This window comes from Sebastes umbrosus, chromosome 17, assembly GCF_015220745.1.
Source record: "Sebastes umbrosus isolate fSebUmb1 chromosome 17, fSebUmb1.pri, whole genome shotgun sequence".
NCBI lineage: Eukaryota > Metazoa > Chordata > Actinopteri > Perciformes > Sebastidae > Sebastes > Sebastes umbrosus.
Window position 1 is genome coordinate 2,959,227 of NC_051285.1, and position 12,506 is coordinate 2,971,732.

At 40.3% G+C, this 12,506-nt stretch overlaps 1 protein-coding gene across 2 annotated transcripts in view; it reads left to right on the forward strand.

Moving 5' to 3' along the window:
- The window catches only part of LOC119476275 (polypeptide N-acetylgalactosaminyltransferase 10-like), a 65,958-nt gene that overhangs the window by 12,247 nt on the left and 41,205 nt on the right, over positions 1-12,506 (forward strand). For both annotated transcript variants that reach the window (XM_037749653.1, XM_037749654.1), the window contains exons 2-4: positions 4,665-4,767; positions 7,184-7,322; positions 11,186-11,352. In XM_037749653.1, the coding sequence (XP_037605581.1) occupies positions 4,665-4,767; positions 7,184-7,322; positions 11,186-11,352 (409 nt within the window). The remainder of the gene's footprint in view (positions 1-4,664; positions 4,768-7,183; positions 7,323-11,185; positions 11,353-12,506) is intronic.

Below are 12,506 nucleotides of genomic sequence, written 5' to 3' on the forward strand. Positions count from 1 at the left end.
GAGTCCATAAAAACACTTCAAAGTGGAACTTATGTTTCTCCCAACCCAAGGACAGATACTTTGTAAGCGACAGACATTAGATGAATGGATGAATAGACCTTTAAAAGGCTACATGAAACTTAATTAGTGATCATTCAAGCAGGTGAAATTGGCCACTTTCCTCTCTCTCTCTCTCTCTTGGCTGTCAGCTGAATGTTTTCCTTGATAACGTATGAATTTCCATCGCAGTCTGTCACTTATCGGACATTATGTTTTGTAATTAATGATTGAAGAGTCGATGGTGATAAAACATGGGCTGCATGGTTTTCCGGTGTCGCTCCTGTCATGCCCTATTAGCTAGTTTATGCTGCACCTTGAATATAGATGGAGAAGAAAAAGCGCCCGCGGCAGAAATTTGTTTGTGGCAGCGTGGAGCCTCGTCCCTGTGATGATGGCCATTACGAAGGTATCAGCAGAGCACACAGCAGGGAGGCAGAGGAAGCAACACAACCGGTAGAATAACGATGACTGTGTTTACTGTTCCTCTTTGTACAATGCCACTTACACCAGCTTTTATGAGGTGGGTATTGGTGACACGCAGCAGTGTAGATTCACTCCTTTATTTGAAATCCTACCCCACCTGCCTCGCCAGTTGAATTGGATCTTTTATCAAGTGTTGGAGTGGATGAGAAAGGGTCAGGCAACCCTGGGGGTTTTGTTTAGTGAGGCACTGTGAGACAGAAGATAAATGGCGGTTAGGCTCGCTGAAAGGCTTGCTTGTATCTTTTGAACAATAGATTGACTGCCTAATTTCTGCATGTTGAGAATCAAATTACTGGTTTTATGTTGGAATTAATTTCCCATTGAGACCAAACTATTGACATTTGAATTGACCCAACGTGGTTTTGCAAGCTTCCTCCCAATCTGAGTTGAAGGCTGCCCAGCTTTGGTGAGGAGGTGTTTCTATTAGTGAAGGGAATTTCATAATTGATGTTTAAAGCTGCAATAACTGATTGGCCACAAGGGGAGCAGAAATACATTACAACAAGCTGACAGATACAAAGTGACCACCATATCACTGGGTCATAAGTTATTATGGTCAAAAATATTGGTAAACAGCCACATTACTGGAGTCATGTCACTCCAATGTAAACCCATCTGCGTAGTTATTAGACAGGCAGAGCAACCAACTTCGTATGAAGAGCGAGAAAGTCCTGTGTCCCGTGTGAAACCAAATCAACTTTTGTTACGTAACTTCCGTACTTAACTAACGCCAGTTACGTAACAAACATAGTCCCACTCAAACACAACTCCAAGGATCTTTCCCTAAACCTAACCAAGTAGTTTTGTTGCCAATGCTCATGACGCCATCTGCACACTCAAGCTTTTAATCACATGGAGATAGACTAAAAGTTCAACCTGCTCTCCAACAACAGTGCTTGGCTGTAAACCTAACCGAGTAGTTTTGTTGCCTAAAGCTAACCAAGTAGTTTTGTTGCCTAAACCTAACCAAGTAGTTTTGTTGCCTAAACCTAACCAAGTCGTTTTGGTGCCTAAACCTAACCAAGTCATCTTGTTGCCTAAACCTAAGCAAGTAGTTTTGTTGCCTAAACCTAACCAAGTAGTTTTGTTGCCTAATCCTAACCAATTAGTTTTGTTGCCTAAACCTAACCAAGTAGTTTTGTTGCCTAATTCTAACCAAGTAGTTTTGGTGCCTTAACCTACCCAAGTAGTTTTGCTGCACAAGTAAAACTAAAAACGAAGTAAACACACAGAGGTTTATTTTGAAAAGACACTATGCATGTAACAAGTGGAAACTGAAACACCGTCCCTGACATGTCCAAAACTGATGCTAAAGCGTCATAGTTTGAAGCGTATAGGGCCAATGGCCAAGCTGCTGTATTTGACGAGTTGTGAGTGAGAGCGTGTCGGTGTATCAGAGCTTGTTTCCTCCTGGAAATGATGTTGATGAGAGTGCTGAGACTGAAAAGTGCTGTAAAACCAAAGTAATGGGCTAAAAGAAATTTAAAAAAAGCTCTGTAGAGCTGCAGAGTTGTGGTTCTGTGTCATCGGGTTCATTTTCCCCGTAGTCTTATTTCCTGCCGTTTTTATGTACTTTTTCACCTTGCTGCAAAAATAATTTCCTCTAGAAGAGCAATGAATAGATGACCAAAAATAAGAAGCACAGTTTACTTGGCTTACAGCTGCATGACATCCTTGCCTGTTGGCCTCACCGTGGGTGTAGAAATACATCTTTGGCTCCTCTGCAGTGGATTTTTTCCTTGAATGATTGTTGAACTTTGGTGCAAAAAGGCGGCTCTCGAAAAAAACTTGTAGCCCTTCGACATCTGAGGGACTGACACCAAAATGTAATATAGCAGAACATGAAACACCACTGCAACCTTGCCCTAGTATGTTCAAACTGTAATATACTATTGCTTATTGCACTCTATGTTTTGGTTATTCATCGACTAGTTTTCACTGTAACCTCAAGAGAAGAGGTACTCCCTTTATCTATGCACTGGTGTGATGCAGGATGACGCTAAATTCAAACTGAACTGAATTCAACTGAACTGAAATTAATTGAATGAAAATGAATGTGCCTCTATGGTGGGGAAGGAACTGGATGTTCCACTAGAATACTGGGTTAATGTGGTGTCCAGTTTCATCTCCTGCATATTACTGTTGAGTGATTAAGACAGCTTTTCTGGGAGTTAGATTCCTCTGGTTGTTTGTTCTCTGCAACGTCCTCCACATCTGCTGGCACAGTCGCTTCCTTTTAGTAGGAAACACACAGATGGACTCTGGCTTCGTGTCAGATCCTATGGTGTGACACACTGAGATGAAATATGAATCAAAAAGAGGAGAGAGGGGTTTGGAATTGTGAGACAATCATACTGCTTTGCAGAATGGGAGTGGTGGCTGCTCCAGTTCAATGACCACCTTTTACGAATCATTCAGAATGCATCACATCGCTTAAACCATCAATCAGAATAATTAGCCGCTAATTATTCTTAAAAGAGGTGGCGCCGAACACTCAGAATGCTGATTTTCCACAATTAATTAAACTTAAATGGCTGCGGTGTTGATGCTCTGTGTTTTTAAATGCAAGCTCTGGTGCTTTAAATCCAGTTTGTCCGTCAAAACTGTCTGTCAAACCTCTCGCTGCCTCTCAAACTCAGCTGTAGCTAAGAGAAGTTTCATGTTGTTTTTTTTTTGCATGAAATTACATTTTATTTTTCATACTTATATATGAATAGATTGTCTTCATTTGGTTGCATTCTATGCATTGTTATTCTCATTTGTGAGTCCGGTTTTATTAATTTTCAGCTTGATGGAGACACACTGAAAATGTGTTCATCTGGTTTCTTTGGTTTCTTTTTTGTCTTGTGCATTATCATTTTACTTACAATTACACAAGTCTTTTATGCCACACTAACTTACTACTAATATTATTATTATATATTTGTTTTGATTTGCCTAATATACATGTCTCATTTGTATGACATATGGTCTGTATTGACTGCAATGTAAACGCAGCCGGGTAAATATTCTACGCTCAGAGCTAGTGACGTAGAATAAAAAGTGAGAAAGGCTGGTTATGGTGGGTGGGTCCAACAAACACAGGACTTTCAACCAGGAGACCGGTGTTCTTGTTCCAAAGTGTTATTATAAAGAGTTATTTTGAAGTTAGTGACGTTTGTGACGTGTTTTCCGTACGAGTTTTACTTAGTTTACATACTTATTTTAAGCCCAAGCATGATGAATCTAACTAAGTGGTTTTCTTGATCTTTGGCCATTACCGTAGTTTTGTTGCAAAGCGTAAAAAATGACACGCGAAAAGAAGCACACAAATGACGCACATAAAGGCTGAAATGTGTTCTGAATGTCCTTGTAATGTCTATCTATTTATCTTGGTATTCATGCTGTAAAAGTGACACAATTATGAATGCATACTAAAAAATGCTTTATTTCTGAATGTGCTATTTATGTACGCTATTCTCCCACAATGCAATGCACAAATTAAGCAGCTGCTGTAGGGCACTTTTCACTCACATGAACACACACACACACTCCCATAGTGGCTTGTTTGACTGTACTGTGGTATCAGCTAACAGCCTGGTTAATAGTATTCCATGCACTCAGACGTGTCGTTTGTATTAACAACATTTCACTAATTGCATCCTCCCATGGAGCTAATTGATTTATCATTGTGCCGTGATCCCGTAATATCTTCACAGTCACCGAAAGTCATTTCTAAAGCAGAGAGAATTTCATAAACGGCTGCTTTTGCATTTTAATGCTGAGTAGAGAATAATAGCTTATGGTGATGAGAGTGTGTACTGTATGTGTGTGTATGTGTGTTACAGCAGTGAAATGAATGCCATGTTTTAAGCCTCATACAAATAAAAACAGATTTTTTTCCGCCTTTGTGTTAACCTCCAGTTATCAGCAGCACACTTTAGGAAGACAAATAAAACTCATACAGATTTTGGCCTGAAGTAGATATAAAGTCTGTTTCTATACGAGTCTGTGCGTTTGTCGAAAGATTGAGCTGTATCTTTTATTCAGGCATGTTACTGCCAATTCAATACTTGAATAGACTATATAGATTCCTATATTCCAGCTGAAAAGACACAATGTAAGTCTTAATGGATTATATTTTCTTCTCTGTGCTCTTGCAGGGGTTGAACCAGATGCGGAAGGTCGCTCAGGTGGGACTGGATGGCGTGCGGCGAACAGATTGGCACGACTACGAAGCGATGAGGAGAGATGCTGCTCGCTCAGGTAGGTCCAATGAATCTATGCTGATGCTGCTGATCTGTTTGGGGATGTTTGCTTAGAACATCTGCTGTGTTTCAGCTCAAGGCCACACACAAACACACACACACACACACGCACGCACACACACACACACACACACACACTGCAGCACTCTAGTTCAACTCTGTCTTTTTTTTTCTTCTCTTAATTCCTTGCAAAGTGGATTCCTCTCTCTCTCTTTCTCTCTCTCTCTCAGAAGCAATGTGAATCAATGCTGCGAGTACAGTTCGCAGTTCGCAATTAAACACAGTTAATCTTCTACCATAAGCATCGATTCAGCCTCAGGCCTTGAGTGGGAAACATACCTTTGTCTTTTTGTTACAAGTGTACAGATTGAGCCGGTTTTTATATGGTATTAGGAGGTACTTAAGAAACAAAAGAGATGGATTTCTGAGAGTGTAACAAGTGGTTTGACACTCGGAAAGGTCATACAGTATGTTTGGGGTTTTATTTAAGCACCATGGAGAGACGCACATCGAGAGACTAGAGAGTTGGTGAAGTGATGGGAGCCCCTTGGTTCCGTAAGTAAATGTCACATTCATTTTTCTCTATAGACAATAACTCCCATTTTAAGCACTTCCACAGCTTCTATAGGAATCGTTAGTAGATAAACAACTATCTTTGATAAAAAGCAGAAAATCTGAGAAGTTAACCTCGACTTCCAAGGTGCATTTGGGTAACAAACATTCAACAACAGAGCTCAAACGTCGGGTGGAAGATGACGCTGTCAACGTATCCTCGTACAATGGTTCACATGACATATTACGAAAAGTTATTCCTCAGTGCAGTGTATAAGAACAGCCTGACGCTGTTGAGAAAAGTGATCGTGCTTTTGATTCTGGGTCAATTCAGCCAACCTGATATTGCATCGAAGAGTTTAATAGACGTCACGTCACAACACGTCATCAATGTAACTTACACAACAAAACACTTGTCTCGAACAACCGGATTCTCAGTTGAAAGTCCGGTGTTTGTGTTGAGATTTTGGGCTATTGTGCTTCCATGACAGGTCTTTTTTTCAGACTAGTCGAAAGAAAACATCCAAAAGACACATTTAGGTGTTTATTTAACTTCACATTGTCTATTTGCGTCTGTAGATTTCTCCTAAATTCACCAAATGTTGGCATTAGAAAATGTCTCATTTGCATATTTAAACATGGCATTTCAAAAAATCTAATTGTCTTAATGTAATAAACCAACTGGGGAAATGTAATGGTGATATCTATGAGTTAAAATTGTTTCCCCTTAAACTTCACAAAGAAACACAAAAATGTTTTTTTTTATTTTATCACTTTGCTGGAGTTAACACAAACTTCATACGACATAAACAGCTGAGAAATATGTATTATGAATATGGGGCACAGCTTGTGTTTGAATATTTAAACATACAGGAGCTGCCTAGAGAGAGACGGAGACCACGTGTATGTCTCAATACCCAAACCTGTAGCGCTACACATGCCGCCAGCTAAGTAAGAGCAAGCGTGCATCGCCCAGGAAAAACATTTTGAATTTGAAGAAAAGCACTGGAAAAAAAAAACAATCAGTAATTCAGTCAATCTTGTAAGATAATTTTCAAAATAAATCTCAGGATTCAGATTTGCCTGAGGAGGACCAGAAAAGCTAATTTAAGTGATCTGTGTAAGTTGATTATGCAGAGAAAAGCACAGCGTTAAGTAGGAGAGTTTATCTCTGAAATGAGCCATTAAAGTGAGGAGTTATTTTTCACAGTTATTACCTTCAGCAGGAATGTAGACAGATCAGTTCTGCCTAATGGAACAAGGCAGCTCACTTTAATTTGATGCTCTCCTCTGACTATAGATCAGCCTCCATGCATGCGTCTTTGTGTGTTTGTGTGGAGTGCATTGAAGAGTGGCTAATGAAACATGCAGCACAGTGTAATTTGATGCACTCCTGGAATGAGCTCAGATTTCATAATGTTTGTGTGTGGAGAAGGGCTGTTGGAGAGCGATTAGGTACACACATGTGAGTACATGTCTTACATCTAAGCTATGTGCTAGCCAGTATATACAGTATCTACAATGTATATTATAGTTATATTGATTCTATCGGCCTACGTCTTAAATGATAAGTTGATTAATTAATTACACTTAAATATCCTGTAAAACAGAAAGAGATTTTCATGTTTATTGAGAGCAATGCAATTGAGAGCACACTTGTGCAGCCAAATTTGTATTTATTGTATTCATGCCTCTCAATCCAACCTCTGTTGCATATTGTATTTGTATTTGTTGCAAACAGTTGCTCATTTAAGCATGAAGAACACTCGGAGCATAATTAGCTTTGTGTTTGACTCTTGATGCATATGTCTGGGATGCAGACACAGTATCATGGGTACTGTGTGTGTGTTTGTGTGATGCAGGTAACGGTGAACAGGGGAAGCCGTTTCCTCTGACAGAAAGTGACCGGGTGGACCAGGCCTACAGGGAAAACGGCTTCAACATTTACATTAGCGACCGGATCTCCCTCAACCGCTCCCTCCCTGACATCCGCCATGCAAAGTAAGTCCTGTATGTGTGTGTGTGCTTCCAGGTAAATGTATGAAAGCACTCCTTAAACAAAGTCAGAAACTTGCTATTCACAGTCAACAATGCATGCGAGGTGAATGCATTGGCTAAAATGCCAAAATAAGGAACATATTTTGCCAAAAATGACCCTGTAATTTACGCTCTAATAATCACAATCATGGCGATTAATAAACCTTATCTGGAGTGATATAGTATAGAAGTGTTTAGACTGCATGGTAGTGCATCAAAAAAATATATTGTGGCTTTATTCTGTAAAATGTGGAAGTTTATTGAAGTCCCTGACCTCCACCTGTGTATTCATCTGTATGGGAACAGCAGGTCGTGGAGGGAATGTTTGGTGCAGTATGTGTCAAGGATTACTTTTAGAAGTTGTAGAATTTAGAAACCAGAACCTATTCAGACTCCTGTGTGCTCCCTTTCAATCCCAGAATGGTATTGTGGAAGGCCTTTAATCACAGCTTTTCTTTTGCCTGCTTGACGGACGATCATCTGACTCTTGACCCTTCATTTCCTTTCATGTGGAAAGCAGCTTCTTCTCTGCCAGTTTCCCCACAAGGATTCTGATTGGACTCTGATTCTTTTTGTTAGCAGTGTTTATAAAAGCAGGCCTTCCTTGACCCATCTCTTGCTGTAACTGGTCTGTGCTGAATGGTACTCTAGAATAAATGCACCTCAAATCAACCCCAGATTATATTTGTTAGTACGGGCCATGATTTAATTGACAGTCATGGAAAGAACTTCTTATTAAATCGACTCATACCCATTTTGAACACTCGTACATGCAGATGACAGAGCTGCTCTGAAGTCTTAAGAAGGGGCGAGTACAAGCAACGTCTCAAGTCAAGTCTAAAGTCCTTTTGGGTCTGAGACATATCTTCATTAGCAGATTGAAAGTCAAGATGTGAGTCTTTCAGGTCTCTAAATGCTGATCATTCAACCCAAGCTCACGTGAAGGCGTATAAATACCACGACATTACTGTGCATGGATATTCTGCGTGTCATGAGTACGCATGTTAGCCTTTTTGTGTGTCATTTTTATGACACGCGAACATACACAGTTTTTTTGCTTACCCCAACTAAGTAAAACACTTACGGAAACAACGTAACACACCGATGGAAAACATGTCACAAATGTCAATAAACAAACATGTGACAAATCGTCACGTGACAAACGTCACTAAGGTAACTTATGCGCCCATCATAAGTGCTCTTTCTTGCTTTTTATTCTACGTCACTAACACTTACCGTAGCAGACGGTACAGGATACATGGTGTACAAATGACGTGCAAAAATCAAGAAAGGCGTACTTATTGCAGACTAAACTAATGACAGACTAACAGACTAATGCCTTGTGCATTATCGTGGCATTTATACACCTTTTCATGCGAACGGACTGGATCATTACAATGCCAACATTTCAATTGTTTCTTTTCAAAGTTATTACTTTTATATAACTGAGAGCACATCTGTTCAGAACAATACATATATATAAGGTGTGTAGCAATACAAAGCCTGTGTGGACAAATGTTCCAGGATTTAAGCCGGCCAAAACTCACGACTTGAATATTTTTGCTGTTAGGTCTCAAGTCAAATCAAGTCTTCAGATAGGCAAGTCAAGTCCTTCCTTCCATCCATTATCTGTACAAGTGTTTACACGACAAACTGCTCTAATCAGAGTCCTGCTTTAGTGTGCTTGTAATTGAGTTATTAGCATGTAAATAGTGTTAAGGACTGATGGAGCCCCCGGTGGCTGCCAGACACTTGTCACTCCTCTGTGACCAATCATATGGACACACCTGCTCCCGCCACCAACCAGCGGCTGCTCCCCACGACTTCTTTCACTCGGTCGGCCCCGTAGGCAGCGTCTGCCTCCTAGTGATTGGCATGTTGTCGGTGCCTCAGAGGCAGCCAGTCCCAGACCTGCGACTGACACATTCGATTTCTGCACGCTGACAACATTTAATTGAAGCACACACGCACACACACACACACACATACACACACACCTCCATCCCCCCTGGAATTGGACAGGGTTTGTTAAGAGGCACCAGCCGGCTGCCTGCCTATCACTCCGCCTGCCTGTCTCCCAGCGCTCATATTTGAATGAATAACACGCAGGCTGATGTTCAACACGGACATTGATCGACTGACACAGTTCGCTACACACTTCCTCTCTCTCCGTCAGCGAGGGGCCATAACTCTCCTCCCATAATTAGCTCCTATAGAGAGGGTCCCGCCGCTCGCTGCGATGCTCATGTACGAGGCGATTGCTGTAACCCGTCAAAGGAGCGCATGTTAACAGCTATACGGCAACTGATAACAGCTGTATGTGCTGCAAATGATAATAACATTAAAGCTGTCTGTGATACAGGAGGAATCGTGTTTCAAAGTCCACATAGGGAGGACAAAGCGCCGGACCTTAGCACGCTGTTCATTTCCTATCAACAGTCAACGTTGGTTTTCTTTTAATTATGATAATAATCTATGATCCCGAACCAAGTCATGTTTGTGCCTAAACCTGACCAAATCTTATCCATATGTCAGATCAGGAAACACTCATATAAATCATGTTTTAATGGTGATTTGTTACCATTTTGGCAACAACGTATTCTGTCATTTGGTTTGGAAGACTTGAAGCAGATTTTTTTCCCACATTTGTGTTTTTGAAGATTTAGCTTTGTATATTCTGGCAAAGGTATCCTCATCACAATGTCTTTAAATAATCATAACCTCTGTCCAACAGGAAGCTTATGTGGTTGTATCCATTGCCGAGCAATGAATTTTTTTTTTCAACCCTGTCTCCAACGAAATTACGTTCCCATACAGCTGAACTGCATTCACAATTACGTTTTGAGGGAAACGTATTTTCACACAGATCCCGGTCACAGTTTTAAACAGTTTTAAACACGTGGTTAACGTTTTAAATTGAAACAAATCAAAACAAAAAACACAAGAAAACTATTTATTTTAAGTAATTTAACTATTTATACGTTATTACAGTAAGCTACGGATATAAATTAAAATAAGTGAACGTTAACTTTTACTTTCACACAGGACATGAAAAGCGGTCTCCTGGGTCAAAGTTCTGTGTTTGTTTGACCATCTACCGCCCCGACGTCCTCCCTTCGTGGACTATCATTACAAACGAGATATATCAAAAACAATCTGTCAGAATATACCCTCGAAAACATAATTCACAATGCAGTTTTGTGCAGTTTATAGTATACGGGGCTGTTTTTTTACCATTATCAGAGCAGCCTGCAACACACGTTGCTTTGAGAGCTTTCTTATTTGACATATGATTTCAACTTTACCATTCACTGTTAGCTCTAGCTATAGCTCTTCACTGACAAAACAGCATTTTCTTTCAAGAATACGATCATCTGAGTTTTTGTATTGTTATTATTCTATATTATTGGAGACAATTTGGCACCAAAGCCAAAAATATATGCGTATGTATACTGTATATGAAATGTAATGGGCTCTTTGAAAATATATATTTTTTTTCATCTCTCTCTGAGAGGCAAGCAAATACAATCTTCACTGTAACAGCAAATGATAGAAAATGGATTGAATAGCGATTTCAGAGAAGATTGCATGTGGAACTGCTGTCTTCCAGCCCGTTTAAACACATCCATTTGAGCGCTGAATTCATATGTAACCTCAGCGACCCGGGATCTGCTGAGGAGGCGAGTGTGTGTAACCAGAAGAAAGGTGGTTGCTGAATGAGGAATGTGAATCAGATGCTTTCTTCCTTCTCTCAATAAGGTGGATGGAGAAAAAAAGAGAGTTGTAAAAGTGTTTAATTTCTGTATTTATTTTGCCTGTTTGTGTAGCTGTAAACCGAAGCTGTACGCGGAGAAGCTGCCCAACACCAGCATCATCATCCCGTTCCATAACGAGGGCTGGTCGTCGCTGCTGAGGACGGTCCACAGCGTGCTCAACCGCTCTCCTCCACAGCTCATCGCAGAGGTCATCCTGGTCGACGACTTCAGCGACAAAGGTACAGAGGACACACCATTGTGGAATGGCATTTTAAAGTTATGATGTTGTTTGTGTGTTTTGCCCGATGATATATATTCCATCAACCTTAAGCAACACCTGAATCGATATTCCCATTTGTTGTCAATACACAGAGGAATGTGCCAAAAGTTGGGTGAGCCTTCCTCTTGTTAAGTGATATTTTCACGTACCATTAGTCCCTGCAGTGAATCTAATGAGCCCTCTGACAGGAGACACAACTCTCTCGCTCTGACCTAAAGTACCTTTTAGCTGCCTTTAAATCCTTCTCTCACCCAAGCAAAGACTGCTGTGCTGCTTTAGGCTTGGACGGCCCCACCTGCTCGACAGGCTCAGTAGTCAAACCACATCTCTGTCCTTTCAATAGCCACTGGTATGAGAAACTTTTCCCTGAATCTTGCTCATTGACCTATTGTCTTTAGAAAAAAAAAAGAACGTGGTCTCAATATAGAGACATGATTTAAGATTCAAGAGCTGTTTATTGGCCATTTACTCACCTACAAGTGTGTGTGTGTTTTGTAGCGGCTCAGTTCCCCAAGTGCCCCAACAAACCTTTTGCACACAGTCGGTATTGTATTGCACTAGAAGATAGATGGATATGATAACAATACAGTATTTATATGTATATAAAGTTATTTAATATGTTACTATTGAGGTAGGTGTGTGTTCCTCGCTACATGGTGTGAAGACGAAAGCCTGAAAAGTCACCAGTTCGGATCTTAGAACTTTAAACCCTGATGTCAGGAAAGTGAACGTAAAATACTAATTTCTCCAAACTACAAGTTCTTTAAGTAATAATAGCATCTGTTGTGGCAAATGGCTACATCTTAATGAATGAAAAGTCGACCGATTCATTCAGATGTATTAAATAAAAGCTCGGAGACAAACCTCTGTGGCACCAACCTCCTATAAAATGATGTTCCCATACAACTAAACTGTATTCTCAATTGCGTTTTGAGGGAAACATATTTTCTCCCGGATAACAGTTGCAGTTTTAAACAGTTTTAAACACATTGTAAATTAAAACAAAACAAAAAACGCAACAATACACGGTTAGGTTTAGTAAAAAAAACATCATGGTTTGGCTTAAAATTATTAATTACACAATGAAACAGGAACTCTGACGAGTGCAATGCC